Source organism: Rhinolophus sinicus, linkage group LG09 (genome assembly GCF_036562045.2).
Source record: "Rhinolophus sinicus isolate RSC01 linkage group LG09, ASM3656204v1, whole genome shotgun sequence".
NCBI classification, from domain to species: Eukaryota; Metazoa; Chordata; class Mammalia; order Chiroptera; family Rhinolophidae; genus Rhinolophus; species Rhinolophus sinicus.
Window position 1 is genome coordinate 13595482 of NC_133758.1, and position 15918 is coordinate 13611399.

The window sequence follows — 15918 nt, forward strand, 5'->3', positions numbered from 1 at the left end:
GTCTGGACGTTTGCAATGTCATTAAAACCCCTTCTCTTCATGATCTAAATTGTGGTCCACTGTCCCATCACGTGAGGAAGCCACAATTTACGTACACACTTGCCAATCATTGGGCATCCAGGTTGCTTCTGGGTTTCAGCATTTTAAATAACGCTGGACAAAATCCTCATATAACTATTTGAACATTCCCTAGATGTAGACTTATGGCTATAAAAATTTAGATGTCCAAGAGGCTAGATTTGGTACAAAGCGTACAATCAGCTCAGTAGTCCCACTCAAGGCTACTCACACTCGATTCAAATATGTAACCAATTAACATAATAGTAGAATATAGAAAATTTCTCCTTGGAAAGCAGTTGTTTTTGATGCAAAATATTAATGATTATCATGCTGGTTATTCAACATTGCAGAGTTTTCTTGTTCTCCTCTGTAGTAGGAATAACAATAATACTACCATTACCACGGTGGTGTGGGAAGTTTCAGGGAGCTGCTGTCTGTAAAGCATTTCAGGCAGAGCCTGGCATGCAGGCAACGCTAAATAAATATGAGCAGCTATTTTTAACAATACTGAGTACGTGGCACTGTGATGTTTATGTAAATAACGCCAGGCTGTAGGTCTGTCCTGAGATATTTGTGTGCATATTTTCCTGATATAAATATAGCTAAAGTTGTCCTTGTCACTTGTGTAGAGTCACTTCATACAGTGGTATATACACAAACACAAATTCTAGATGCAAAATATGGATGGTGGCAGGAAAATTGGCTAGGGACTACTCCAGGAAGTCATTAGCAAAATTTGAGGACCTAAGCTTGCCTAGAAAAGGTGTCAGAAGAAAGGCTCAGAATATTAACGTTAGCAGAAACCAGATAATTTAGGGAAGTGGTTTTCAAATTCTGCTAGCAACCCACAGTGAGAAATTCAATTTCATTAGGCCCACAATGCATATAAATGTGTGTATGCGTCAACCCAAACTGGGCTTGGGTCAGAATTCACTCCGGTTTCCCTTTCTTTTAAACCAGGTAGTTCCAATCTGCCAGCAGAATGAGTACAAAAAGAGGCTCAGACACGACATTTGAGGAGGATTCTCAACCTAATGACGAAGTGGTTCCCTACAGTGACGATGAAACAGAAGATGAACTTGAAGACCAGGAACCTGAGGTTGAACCCGTACAGAATCGAGTCAACAGAGAAGCAGAGGAAAGACGGGAGACATTCAGAAAAGGTAACTAACTGAGCTGGGACCAGGAGACTAGGCACTGTCCTCGACCATCCTCACGTGAGCAGTGGCAATGGCTGCAAAGGACAGATGGCCCATTTTACATCATGCAGGGGGCTTTTTCCTGCTCTTCTCTTAGGAGGCAGTTGGGAGACTGTTGATGGGCTAGGACAAGTACATATCGTCTTCAGTATGTGGGGCTGGTCGACCGTATCTGACCAGGTCTGCCAAGAAATAGAAGTTAGTGTCTCTGTGTTTCGGGGGGAGTTGTAGATGGGAGAATGTACTTGTTACTGCACCCAGGAGCCTCGGAGTTCCCATACCTTTTGTTCAGTCATTTGTGAATATCAAATGGTTTTGGCTCTCTGTTTCTCTAGGAAATTTTTTTATAGGTCTCTGCTTGCCATGTGGGGCCTGTTATACAGCAAACTGTGCTACCTGCCCAGAATCAGGGCACTTTCAAGGTAGGGAATAGACCAGTGGTTTTCTCTTAGGAGCCAGAGAGTAAATATTTCAGGCCCTGTGGGCCATACGGTCTCTGTTGCAATTACTCAGCTCTACTGCTGTTTCTTGAAAATGACCACAGACAGTCCGCCTTTTAGGATAACAGAACGTACCTTACTTTTATGATTATGCTTTTTCCCCTGTGGCTCTTCTGTTTCATTTCCTGCTGGTTCTCTTATCCTGACAAATAAATGTAGCTTTTCTACTCCATGAGGAAGCTGATCCTTTTCTCTTTGGATTCCAGATTCGTTCCAAGTTGAAAATGTTTCCTTAAGATCCCTTGAATTCCAGCTGAATAACCTCAGTTTCCCATTCACAGATTTCTCCGTGAAATTGATCTGTTTCAGACTCTCCAGACACACCTCTCCACAGCCTCTATCAGTATAACCTCTGGTTTTATCCAGTTTCCTCAAAGTCTCCATCGTAGCTGGTCTGCCCCCCTAGGTCTCCCAGAAGTCTGTTTTTCCTCATGTCGCTCCTTGCCCACTCACCATTCCTTCCAGGGTTCTGCTTCCTGGTTAAGCTGGGTTTGTTTTGTGTTTTTTGGGGGCGGGGGGAGTGGTGAGGGAGGTTTCCAAACAGTTTTCACCTGTAGAAAAAGTGCTAAGGCATGGAATCTGATTTAGGTAGTGATTACTCCTGGTCTGGTCAAATGATGCCTCTCTCTTCAGCTCTTCTGTGGGGAGGTTCTGGATGTTGGTGAGTCCACGTGTCCACATGGGCCCCCTCCCACCACAGTCTCTGAAACCTGTGGAGGCCATTAATTAGTGTATATCATTTGCCTCTCCTCAGCTTTCCCCATCAAGCATGTAGACTTTTTAGACCTTACTGTGGGTTTCTGGCTATAATGTTAAGCTATTGAGTGTTAAGCTTAAATGCTTTCTGCTTCTAAGTAGAAAGTACTGAAATCATGATAATTGAACTATATTAAAATGGAATCACTGCCAATCTGAACAGGAATGTGGCCTCTGTCATAACAGGTCCGGACTGGATATTGGTCGAATGGGGATAGAGCTGAAGTAGCCCAACAGGTTAGCAAGGGAGTTCTAGTTGATTACCCAAATAGTGAATAACACGTTTCTTCCTCATTCCTTCCCCCACTGTCCTAAGTTTCATATCACAATCTTGGAATCTCTGCCCTATGTGAGTATCTGATGAATTGGCAGAGAGTTGACTCAGAGGGGTGAAGGGTGAACTTTGTTGTCGGTGCTTGGTGCCACGGTATCAGCTCTGTGGGTGAGGACGCAGCAGAGGGACTGACTGGGGTTGGGTGGCTGGAGAAACGTCAGGCAAGCACGTAGTGGGTGGAAGCTCTCAGCTCTGGTTTTTTCCAACTACGCCTTCACATTCTGGCGCTCAGGGCTCTTTCCTGACCATTCAGTTAGAGGTCAAAACACAGGCGTTGAAGGAACTCAGGCTTGGTCTTGGCCCTTCATCTTTTCCAGCAGTGGCTTCTATTTCTAAAAGAATTTGGTGTTGCTCATCTCTCAAAACCCCTGTCAAAGGACTTTGGCTGTGACTTTTCAAAAACACCTAATTTCTGCGCTTCCCAACACACAGAGGATATTCAGTGCTAGACTAGACCTCTCCACCCCCACCCACTTCCTACTTCTGCCTGGCACCCCCCAGCCCCCAACCAGTCTGCTTCCTCTCCTCTCTCCTTCCCTCCCTTCTTCCTCTGCATCCCCTTTTCCCCCTTTCTTAACTTTTTTTTCATAGTCTCACTTGGGCGTATTCTCAATTATGGTCATTGTTGCTCTCGTTAACCATCATCTGTCTGTCTTGACATTTTACATGAAGGACAATTTTCTTCAAAGAAGGCAGTTCTTTAGAGCGTGAATCAGTGTGAAGTGCCATTGGGCCGAGTCACACCAGGGGCCAGTATCCATTGCAGCAGAACAGGGCCTAAAAATGCGTGGCCCACATTTGTTTCTCTAACAATAGCACCTTAGTGCAGAAAGTTGGTTTTCTTTTTTTTAAAGATGCCCTAGACCAGCTGAGCTTTAATGTTCACGAGAGAAACCGTCCGTCACAAGTGCTTCTCAGGTGAAGGACATTTACTGTGTGCTGTGAAGATCAAGAACAAGGGAAACCGTACAGGTGAAATATGCCGTGGAGGAAGAGAGAAGCCCACAGGTTATGCTAAAGGAATTTTACCGTTAGTTCACTTTGAACAAAGACTGACAAAAACCAGTGGGAATGTTTTCCATGCTACGGGATGAACATCCTCCTTTCCTGATGGACACACGAGGACAGTATTTCCTTGAGTGTGTTCTGGGAAACAGTAGTTCTGCCAGATGCTCCAGGACACGGAGACTGTGTGAGCCCCTGCAACGAGAAACTCAGAATTCTTTATCCTGGTCTTGAGTTTAAGATCATCCATTAGCATAAAAGGATCCAAGAAGTTTGGGCTTTAAAGAAACCAGTAGAATTTTATTCAGCCATAGTTTCCTTAAATTCCTTGACTTTAGAATGCTGGGGGTTTTTTCGTTTGCTTGTGTATTTTGCTTATGATCCCACTGTCTTGGTGTCACTGAGGTCAACTCCTTGGGTAATTCTGTGACAGTCAGGAGCCAGGTTAGAGGTGAAGTCGTTGGGAAGAAACACGAGCTCCGGAGAGGGTTCCTGGATCAGTGCAAACTGGCTCTTTCTTCTGAGCCTTGGGACGGAATGAGAAAGCTGTCTCCTGCCTCCTTGGCCACGTTGCTTTATTAATGAACTCTCCCATCTTCCCACTCTGGCTGGCTTACAAATACACTCACAGCTGCATCTTACCCGAATCCTGCTTGCTGCCTCTGGCTGCTGTCTGTCCCCTGGTCTCACGGCCAAGCTTCTAGAAACCAGTTTCTCTCCCCACCACATCCTCCTGGTCCCTTGGGTTCCTCCCCTCCGTGGGCCACCCGCCACCTTATTAAAGGTTGCCGAGAACCCTGGTGCCAGGTCCAGTGAGCTTTTTGTCAGTCATCTTCTCCCAGTCTCTGTTTTTCTCTGAGGTGCTTGCCCTTTTCTCCTTCAGGAAATGCTGACCTCCTTGGCAGGTCATGACACCCTCTTGTCCCAGCACTGCCGTGTCTCCTTCCTTCTGGCTACTCTTTCTCCCACCCTTAAAATGTTCGCATTTCCGTTCGGACTCTGTTCTCTCTCTCTAGGCCTTCCTTAGGCAGGCGAAGTCCCTTTAATCGGCTTCATGCACCACATCTCTCTGAGTGACTCTGAGACATAACGTACGTGGTGGGAATGGGGGAGGAGACTGGATGCAGACTGTGGGTTTCAGCTTTGGCTGCCCCGCTTTCTAGTTGTGTGACCTTGAGGAGAGGACTTCTCTCTGTGCCTCAGTGTCCTCATCTGTAATATGGGCATAATATTAGCATCTATTTCACTGCAGGGTTGTGAGGATTAAATCAGAAAGTAACTGTAAAGGACTTAAAACAGTTTTAAGCATGCAGTAAGCATTCAATAAATATTAGATATTATCACCCATACACATACACACACCCCAATTCCTTCCTTAATGTCTTTCGTATCAAACCTAAGTTTTCTACCCCCCACTCATCATCTACTCTCCCATCTTTTCATCATCAAATCTTCTTCTTGATCCGTCTGCTTCCCTTTGGGATACTCAGATTCTCCTGGACCCTTCAGGCTAAAAGTGCAGAGTCATTCTTTTTTGTTGTTTTTAATTGGGGAATATTGGGGAACAGTGTGTTTTTCCAGGACTCATCAGCTCCAAGTCAAGTCATCATTTTTTTCAATCTAATTATGGAGAGCACAGCGCAGCTCCAAATCCAGTCATTGTTTTCACTCTAGTTGTGGAGGACGCAACTCACTGGCCCATGAGGGCATCGAACCAGCAATGCTGGTGTTGTGAGCACTGTGCTCTAACCAACTGAGCCAACCAGCCGCCCCCAGAGTCATTCTTTTTAACAGATCCTTCTGTCCACAAATTCAAGTACAATGAATGGATGGAGAGGTGGATGGAATGAAGAACAGTTAATTTTACCAGAAATGAATTTGCCCACATATTGAGGAAAATTTTGGTGATTTAGTGTCACCCCTGCTCCTGGGATGACCTTTCCCTTTAATACAGCCTTCTCTTTGTTTGCCAACCTGTGGACACACGCTAACCCCACCCTCATGCTGTCCTCTGCCCCAGTGGTTTTTTTTCAGATAAAACCTTTGACTGAGTCGCAGATAGTTCAGCACACCTGCAGGCAGTCAATATGAAAGTCTCTTTAAAGGCAGAAAACTATATTTGTGGAAAAGTCCACCCATACAAATATAAAACTATGGGGACAAAGCAAAAGCTCGCAAAGAGAGCCTCACTCATGCAATGACTTAGTCTTTTAATGGATTGACCTGTGGTTCCCTGCAAGAGCTGTGACAAAGGAATCTGCCCTGGATGAGGGTCAGGGACAACTTCCTTGTAAACAAAGTCCTGCCTCAGCTGCCAAGTGAAAGATAAGGAGGAGTTAATTAGGGGAAGTGAGAGGCAAGAGGGTCCGGAATAGGGGACCGCATACAGAGGTTATGTGGCAGGAGGAAAGGTGGCATGTGGAGGAACTGATATTAAGCTTGGGGAAATGAGAATATTACGAGAAGGGAGGATTCGTGTGTGCTCACTCACCTCCTTGTCAGCACTTGAAAAACTGAGTGACTGGTTGTATGTTGCCCATCTAACAGCTATTCAGCTAGTGCTACAAGGGCCCAGAGTCCAATCTGTCTTACTCTGAGCTGGTGTCAGGACATGAGGTTCTGGGCCTGGCATGTTGGAGATGCTTGGTGGGCATTTGTGATTGAATGTGTTGGCGTGCTTCATCAGAAGTATGAGTGGGGAACCAGGTGAGCAGGGAAGGCTTCCTGAAGGTGCGGATCCCCAGGCTGACTCTTGAATAAGTGTGAGAGGTAAATTGACCCCAGTGGTCTCAGGAGTAGGACACTCCAGGCTTAGGCAGTGTAAAGGAAGGCTCCAAGGAGCTGAGAGTTCAGGGACTTGCAAGTCATTCTTGGAGCCTAGGTGATGAGGTAGGATGGTGGCCATGCTGAAGAGTTTGGATACTTCCTGAAGGCTCCAGGAAGCCATTAAAGCACTTTAGGCTGAAAACAACATGCTAAGGTGTGCAGTGGCCTCCTCCCACTACGGCCTCTGCACAGCCGTGTTTGCTCCTCTCAATCCAGCCTTCATCATGGAAAGACACTGCATTGTACTTGGAATCTGATTGCAGCTCCCTCCCTTGGCTGCTCTGGCCCATGTGATTTGGCCCTGTCCTCCTATCCCAACTGAGCTGGTTGACTGCAGCTTGCGGCCTTACTCACCATGCGCCATCCACCATCTCCGATCTTCAGTTCTTGATTCATGCAAGCCTTTCTCTCCTTCACGACTTTCCATTCACTCTTCCCACTCCCTAGGGCAGTCCCTCCCCTGTGACCAGCTCCTTCAGGTCTCAACGTAAGGGTCACCTCCTTACAGAAGCCTTCTCGGACCCCACCCCCAGCCTGGAGGACGCCCCTTGTATGATCCCAGAGCCCCTTGCACCTCCCTTCATTGCCCTGAGGTCATTTATGATTATGTCCTTGAATGACTCTGTGACTAATGAAGCTTTCCCCCACCAGACTGTTGGCTTCATGAGAAGTGAGGCCACGTCTATCCCATGCAGAGCGCATAACAGGCACTCAATAAATATTTATTGGGTACATGAATTTATTTTAGAAATCCCATGTTGTCAGAAGTGGGGAGAAGGGAGTAAACAATAATTCAAGTAAAAAGTGGTGAGGACCTAAACCAAGATGGCCAGGACGGAGAGAATCATGATATATGTTAAGGATTTGACATTCGCAAGTCCCATTCGATCTGAGGGTCAAGGGCAAAGGAGGCCTGAGGAGTAATTTCTGATTTAGACACCCCAGTGGGTATTCTAGTTAAGTATTGCTGCATTAACACACACACACACACACACACACACACACACACACAAAACAAAAACACAAAAAACCACTCCAAACTTACTGGCAGAAAATGACTATTTCATGATGTTCACAGATTCTGAGTCAGGAATTCAGACAGAGCATGGTGGGGATGGCTTCTTCCTGCTCTAGGATGTCTGGGACCTCAGCTGAGAAGGCTTGAACAACGGAGGTGTTTTGAATGGTTGGGGCCTGGAATCATATGGAAGCTTTTCCACTCCTTTTTCTGGCACCTGAGCTGGATAACTCAAAGGTTCAACTGTCTTCCGACGGGAGCACCCTCGCGTGGCTGGGGTTTCTCCCAGCATGGCGCTGGGCTGCAATGGTGGGAGTGTCCTACGAGGGACCACCTGGAGAACTAGTGCCCCAAGAGATCAAAACAGAAGCCAGTGGGGGAATTCAGGCAGCAGCACTCGTGCTATTTGTCTTGGTTACAGGAGGGTCACTGAGGCCAGCCCTGATTCAAGGGAAGGGAAATCAGATGCCACGTCTTGATGAGGGAGTAACAAGGTCGCATTGCAGGATGGAGGATACTGTTTCAGCCACCTTTGGAAAGTGTTTTCTGCCTCAGTGGTTAACAGATGTTTGTGGGGATGAGTAATGGCAGGGGTGGGAGGGGAAGCCCCTTTGTAAGTCAAGGGGAGGGTGCTTGTTTTGAACCTGATCAGTTGTGGGTATTAATGGGACATCTGCTTGTGCTGCTGGCTGGCAATTAGAAATATGGGATGCAGTGGTAAGAAATTACCAAGAATGGTGCAGCCTGGTCCCTGGGAAGCGACAGAATTTTAAATTCTTAACCACAAGGTAATAGCACTGAGGTCTCATTGCCCAGACTGCAATCCTTAGTGAGAGTAGTTGATCAACTTTTGGGTTTTCCTGGACCCATGTAAGGGGCATATTAGGGAGAGGGGGAGTTCAGGTAAAGGCTTTGGGAGAGGAGTGCCTGCCCCCACGCCCACCATAAGCTCCCGTGCACCCCGCACCCACACACGCAGCGCCACACAGCTGTCGTCAGCACCTGGGCTTCCTGGGGTATACACAGGCTCCGTCTGCATACGTCCCCGTGCTTGTGGGCTTAGCAAAGACATGTGACTCCTGCATATTAGATCTGACAGGTTCTGATTCCTCATCTTGGACCTGGAGATGATTCAGACAGAGGCTTCAGCATCCCTTATCTTTATTTTTCAAGCTAAATAATGCTGTGAACAAGGTCATGTGGAGAACGCTAAGCCACTGGTGGAGCACTTTGTAGGAAGCATGTGTGTGCGCCTGTGAGCAGGGGGTGGGCTCTGCAGTCACCTCTGTCTGTTCATTAGAGGCCGTCCCCCAAAGAGCTTTCTTCTTGACTGGGTTGGGTTGCTCTCTGTGCTTGAAAATATAAAACTGACTTTCTTTAAGTGTTTTCCAACTCAGAATTTTTTTCAGGGGCGAAGTGATCAGTTTGGCTGACAGAATTTCAGATGGAATGTTCGATCATTAAGGTTGAAATCGGCATCGCTACATGAGCATCAGGACAGAGAGAGGAAATTCTGTCTCTCAGTGTCACTTCAGACCAGATGTGGCATCAGCAATGCAGGTGTAGCCGTAAACCAAGTGAAAGTGCTCTCTCAGAGAAGAATCTGGAATTAAGGATGTGGCTCTCTAGAGCATCTATGAATTAATTTTTTTATCCTAAATTTTTTATTATTTTTTTATTTTTCAATTACAGTTGACATTCAATATTATTTTATATTAGTTTCAGGTGAGAATTAATTTTTATCTGAAATCAAAACATAGATTAAGCTAGTCAATTGAAATATATAGATGTTAGGAAATCCTTGAAACGTGCTGAGGTGCTGTTTTCCACTCAATTGAATGCATTTTGCATTTTTGACCATACCTAATGTGGAAATTCCACTCTGACTACTTACTTTCTTTCTCTAATTAGCCCTAGACTGCCTTCCATCACTTCAGCCTGGAGAATAGCACAGTAACTGGAAGCTTGTAAAATAAAGGGTGGGTGTGTATGTGTCGGGGTGAGGGTGGGGGATTCCCGGGTGATTTGTAATGGGGGAGAGGTGGTGGCACTGTGCCATCTCGTTATACTATAGAACTTGCTTTTGAGTAATGTCATTTATGACCAAATGTCGAGCGGGAAACTCTTGCTCATGGAGACCTAATGCGGCTGTTGTTTTTCTTACTGTGAGCTTGGAACCTCTAAAGTAGGTTTTTAATGATAGAGGCACCGTAGGAGGACATTCTTCTTGGAATCACTGGGGCTGCTCAATCCTGCTGGTGTATCGAAATTACATGTGGGGCTTTTAAAACTCCAAAGGTGCCCAAGCCCAGTTCCTGGAGATGCCAATAGAGTATGTCTGAAGTGAGACAATGGGAGAATCCATGTTTCAAAATGAATTCCACCCGTTTCAACTTCACATCAGTAGAAAAGTCCATCTCATGGCTTACCTAGCACACCTGCTCCTCAACACATGGTGGTCCACTAGCTACTGTGTTTCCCTGAAAATAAGACTGGGTCTTATATTAATTTTTGCTCCAAAAGATGCATTAGGGCTTATGTTCAGGGGATGTCATCCTGAAAAATCATGCTAGGGCTTATTTTTCAGTTAGGTCTTATTTTCAGGGAAACACGGTACCATCCCTAGGGTGCTCATTAAATGCAGAACCTCCCACTCCTCCCAGACCAGCCAATCAGAATCTGTTAATGAGGTCCCCAGGATTCTCAATGGGAGTGAGGGGCATTTATTTCAAAAGACAGTTGAAAATCCAAAGTGCTGCATTGCTCAAACCCTACAGTGTACTGCTTCAGTGACGAAGCATATTGTTGGGAGGGTTTGTCACCCTCAGGTGTGATGGAGGCAGGAGAAAGACTGAGAAACACCTGTCTTGAACAGTGGATCACAACCTTGCCTGCAAATTAGGGTCGCCTGGGACCTTTGCTGTGCTCGCCCCAGACTAAAGCAGAAACCCCTGAGGGTAGAGCCCAGGGCATTGGGGTATGGTTAAAAAATAAAACCACCCTGGGAATTCTACTAGGATCGAGAGCAGTCCAGGTACATAGGAATCAATCTGGGATCTCGTGAAAATGCTGCTTCTGGTGCTGGAGGTCTGGGGTGTGGCCTGAGAATCTGCATTTCTAACCAGATCTCTGGTGATACAGCTGGTCCCCGCTTTGTGTCGCAAGAGCCAGGAACAAGGAGTGAAGTTGTGTGGTTTTTCTTTTCTTTTCACAGCCAAATGCAGCATTTGGCCTTTTGCTTGCCTTTCAATCTATCACTCCTCCACCCACTACTATTAATGAGCATTGTTTTTTTTGGCACCAGAACCGAATGCTAGCGAACACCACACCATCAAGCAGGTTGACATGACTGAGTCTTGACCCTGACCTCTTACCTGCCCATCGTTAACTCTTTTTCCATTTTTCTCAAAAAACCATCCCTACCGTTCCTACTGTCCTAAAGGTCCCACTTTGAGCCACCTTATGCTTCATGACTCAAAAAACTCACGCATCTTTCTCAGCCACTCACTCCGGGAAGGAGGAGGAAACCACCCATCCCACCTCTCTACAGTCCCCCACCCCCAGCCATTGCCTCTCTTCCTAGCTCATTAACCAAGCCCCCTCCTGGCTTTTTCAGTCTCCTCATTCTAAAAACACCTTCTAATGAGCTCCCTTCCCCCTTATTTAGAAGAAACTCCCCTCGATAAGGTCGCTGATGTGATTATCTGATCACCAAATCGCTGGGTACCTTTGTCCTTTCTTGCTGGGCACAGCTACACCCTTGTTCACGCCCTCTCACTCCGTAACACCGGTTCCCCTGGCTTCTCCCTGAGGCTCGTAGACTTTCATGGATTCCTCCTCCTCCACCCACTGCTGAAACATCTCCGTCCACTCTTGGCTCGCTGCTCTGCCTCCTCCCTCGCTTCTGATGTGATCCATTCCTGCTCATGCTTTCAGCTAACGTCTGAATGTCGGATACCTTCAGATCTGTATCTCTGGCCTGAACCTCCGTCTGGAGTTCCAGATTTGATTTTACAGCCCCTGGATGGATGTTTCCACCCAGGCATCCTGTAGGCATCTTCAGTTCACCACATCAAGAGGCACGGTCCTCCCCACTAGACATCCCTCCATTCTCTAACTCATCTGTGGTGCCTCTGTCCGTCCAGCCACCCAAAGGAACATCCTGGGGTCACTTTGTTTGTTTCTTTTTTTTTTCCTCATTGTTTTCTTTCCCACATTCAATCAGCCGTCCTTCTGTAGTTCTTGAATCTGTCTTATCTCTATTTCCAATCCCTTAGTTCTGGATTACGCTGTCATCAGTGCTGCCTTCAATGACTGTAGTAGTCTCTGCCTCTAGACTGTTCCTTTCAAACACATCCGGCTCGCTGATGCTAGTGTGACCGGGTCAAACACCATCTCACCGTGCCACTCCCCAGCTGAAGCCCCATTACGTCTCCCCTGCACTTGGCATGGTGTACCATCCATCGGCCTAGCTTGCAGGTCCTCTCCTGGGCACCACTCTGTGGTCCCCTGACACTCAGCTCTTTGCATTTGAACCCAGGCCAGGCTTTCCTGCCTTTGTGCTTTTGGTGATGTTGTATCTATGCCTAGAATGCACTTTGACCTCTCTCCTCTCCCTGTACAGGTATAATATTGGGACAGTTTTTAAGAGCCCACTCAATGGGCACCTCTTCCAACAAGTGTTTCCAGACTTCACCATCCCCTGCTGTTCCTTAGAATTTTAATATTGCCAAGTGCTTATCTTTATCCTGACATTGTCTTATACGTTATACATTGTCTTCCACTGATGTATGTGCTTAGGTATCTGTCTCCCCCAACCTGGCAAGACAACAGGCTCCTTGAGGTAAGGACTGTGTCTGATCGATAGATGGTTTTTCTTGGAAATGGGTTCTAGTTCTACCTTGTTCCAAATTAGTGGTTCTCAAACTTGAGTGTGTGTGAGAATCACTTGGAGGGCTTGAGAACACACATTGCCCGCCCACTCCCAGCGTTCCTGATATGCTGGTTCCGGGGTGGTACCCGAGAATTGCATTTCTGACAAGTTCTCAGTTGACGCAGCTGATTTGGAACCCTCACTTGGAGGACCACTGCTGCCAATAACATTATTGCTGCCGACCTGCATTTTGTCCATATTTAGGAGACTGTGAGTGTGCATAGAAGTTGAGCTTAATCTAGGAAGACTAATCTAAGAATGTACTCTTCCGACGGGGATGAACTCCATTAGTTTTCCCTGGGCGGGGTTCATTTTATTATTTGTTAAGTCTCACCTTTGGTCCTACCCCTTGTGGCCTGTTGGCTGTTCTGTGCCCAGGTTAGAGTGTACGGCTCAGTGACTGATATGTAGCAGTGACTCAAGAGACGTAGAACCCCTGCTGACAGCAGGAGGGATGAGCAGACATGGCACACTACTCTTCTTAATACCTCTGCCCCTAACCATGCCTCCCATGTCACATCATCCCGAGCCCCTAAAGAATGCTTGGCTCAACCCATTGTTAGGTCACGGTTTCTCTCATTTACCTATGCTGAATTCTTTTTGCTGTCATCAGCATCTGGGCTCTTTCCCTTCTATCACTACCTTTCTTTTTAGCTCATTCTTGCCCCTTTTTTGATTTGTTTTCCTATATTTTTAAGTACTAAAAAGTGCATAAAACACAAGCATATATTAATAGTTTCACAAATAGTTATTAAGCGAAGACATGTTTGACGGCTGTTACCAGTTTCTCAAATATCTTTGCAGAGATATACACTCATGTGTATGTGCAAAGAATGCTTACAAACATGTGCCCATCTATAGCCACAGATACACAGACACATGTGCAAGTGTGTGCCCACGCATGCATTCCCACTGTGCATTAATTCCGTGTGTCACACAGCTGAAAGCACAGTGTGGGAGACACCCTCTGCTGTTGTCACTTAATGTAATTTGGAGACGTTTCCTATCAGGACACCTAAAACTGCCTCCTCCTTTTTGGAAGATTGCACAGGCTTTCATTGTGTGGCTATTTAACCAGGTGCTCATGGTGGCATTTAGGTTATTTCTAATCCTCCGGATAAACAGGGCTGCATTGAATAGCCCCGAGATATATCATTTCTCCCGTGCATGAGTACACACATGGGGATAAATGTCTAGAAGTGGGATTGTTCAGTTGGTATGTGTGTGTTAAAGTGTGATAAATCTGGCCAAATGGTTCTCTGCAGAGACCAGCTAAGAGGGCCTGTTTCGCCACCCTCTTTTCAACTCAGTGTGTCACAAATGCTTTACCCTTTGCTGATATGTTGCCCCTGTAAGATGAAAACTGGTACCTCACTGAAGAACTGCACTTCTTTTTTTATGAGTATCTTGCACATATTTATGAACTATTTGAATCTCCCTGTGCACGCACTGTCTATTTATGTCTTTAACCCAGTTCTCTCTTTGGTTGTTTGGGTTTTTTTTCCTCTTTGATGTTAAACTTTTGATCTTTCCATTCTACTGGTTTGCTGTAGTTTGTACCAACCAACGCAGTGTTTTGGTTGGTGGTGTATCTGTAAGCAAGAACTCAGAACCAGCAACGACAGGCTGAGAGGCCAGGCCCAGCTTACTTCCTTTTCCAGACGGTGATGATCAAAGCACTTGGTGACCGTGGGAAAACTGAACATCATGTAGCAATAGTTACATGTTTTAAGTGCACATTACCAGGCTCGGCCATGATCTTGAACCACAGTCTGCTGTTAAACGCATCTGTGGGGACAAATGCATTGATGGTTTTGCTAGGCACTACCCTTGGGTAGTTGGTGTCTTTCTAGCTTTTAACTAAAGGGCCGTACGGTGAAGGTGTATTTTTTGCTGGTAAATATTAGTTCTTCTTAGTCAATATTTCCATTCTAGAAAATGGGGCAAGATTCCTACTTTTTCTATAAATTAGCCTTGTGGTCCAAGCATCCAGTAGCGTTCTCTGTTCCTGTTGGGTACTTAGTAAATATTGGATCAAAAAGACAAATATCTCCAAGTTCCATTTTGCTGCCCTTCATAATGGCCTGTGCTTTAGCACAGCAGTTCTCAAACCATATTATTTATATGATTTAAAAAAAAAAAAAAAAAGTGCCTGTGGTCACATTAATTTTGGAAAAAAACTGAGTTAAGTAAGTTTCTTTACTGCAGGACTTCTCAGAACCTTTAACATACCAGTGGGTTCACTGAATATCCGAGAAAGGGATGCAGCATGCTGCTTTCACAAATGTATTTGACCACAGAACACTGTTTTCACTTTTTTTATGGTCTCTGAGGAGGGGTGGAGGGTTTGTAGGGGAAGAGAGGTTCATCTAAACCTGGGTCACCCACTTGCATGGGTGTCACAAGGGAAGTTCATCGGGCATACACATTCGGACACAAATCAGTGGGGAACCTAATGCCAGAGAGAGATGCTTCCTCAGCGTTTCTTCCTAATTTATAACATCCTCGTCCTGAGCTTTCACAGCTTTTATGACTTCCTGTTGGAAGACCAAGCACAGCCTGATTCTCGGGTAACAGTGGAAAGGTTGACCCTCTACTCATAAGTGACCCTCCCAAGTCAGCTCATTGGCAGAGCAGTTCTCGGGGTGGCTTGGAATATAAGTCACCAAAAGAAAAAGGCCCAGTCAGTACAGGGAGGTATATGGAGCAGCCCCTGCCAGACTTTGATTCTCTCACAGGTCAAGTCACTGATCCTGTCTTGCCTCAGTTTCCTCAGCTGTAAAATTGAAATATTAACTACTCAGCATGGTGCCTGGCACATAGTAAACACAGAAGAAATGGTAGCTATAGAGCTATATATCATGGGACAGTAGAAGTCAAGAGCAGATAGGTGAAGACAAAACAGGTGGGTAGCTGGGGGGTGACAGGTAGCTGTGGCCCGGCTAGAGATGACAAAAAGAAACAAGTCTGGAGCAGCCCCGGGGGCAGCAGCCACAGCCCCACCACAAAGAATTCTAGGACATCCCACAAAGCAGGGAGGCGCCCATCTCCTGCTAATTCAGGTTCTGGAAGTAAGACACCCACTGGGTGGCTCTTCCTGGAGGAATTGCAAAGCCAGCCCTACCACAAAACAGTGGTCCCCTTGAGGTAGAGACGTGGATGTTGTGCATAAAGCCATGGCGGAGAGGAAGATGCAGGACACGATGGAGATGACAGGATGGCCAGGGAACTGTGTGATGTCACTGTGCTGCGGCCTGAGTCCCGTCTCCAGCCAGGCGACCCCACCT

At 46.2% G+C, this 15918-nt stretch overlaps 1 protein-coding gene across 2 annotated transcripts in view; it reads left to right on the forward strand.

Annotated features, from left to right (window-relative positions):
• ATP8B1 (ATPase phospholipid transporting 8B1) overlaps nt 1–15918 on the forward strand; it is a 114314-nt gene that overhangs the window by 54777 nt on the left and 43619 nt on the right. For both annotated transcript variants that reach the window (XM_074339910.1, XM_074339911.1), the window contains exon 2: nt 1021–1223. In XM_074339910.1, the coding sequence (XP_074196011.1) occupies nt 1043–1223 (181 nt within the window). In that variant the 5' untranslated portion in view covers nt 1021–1042. The remainder of the gene's footprint in view (nt 1–1020; nt 1224–15918) is intronic.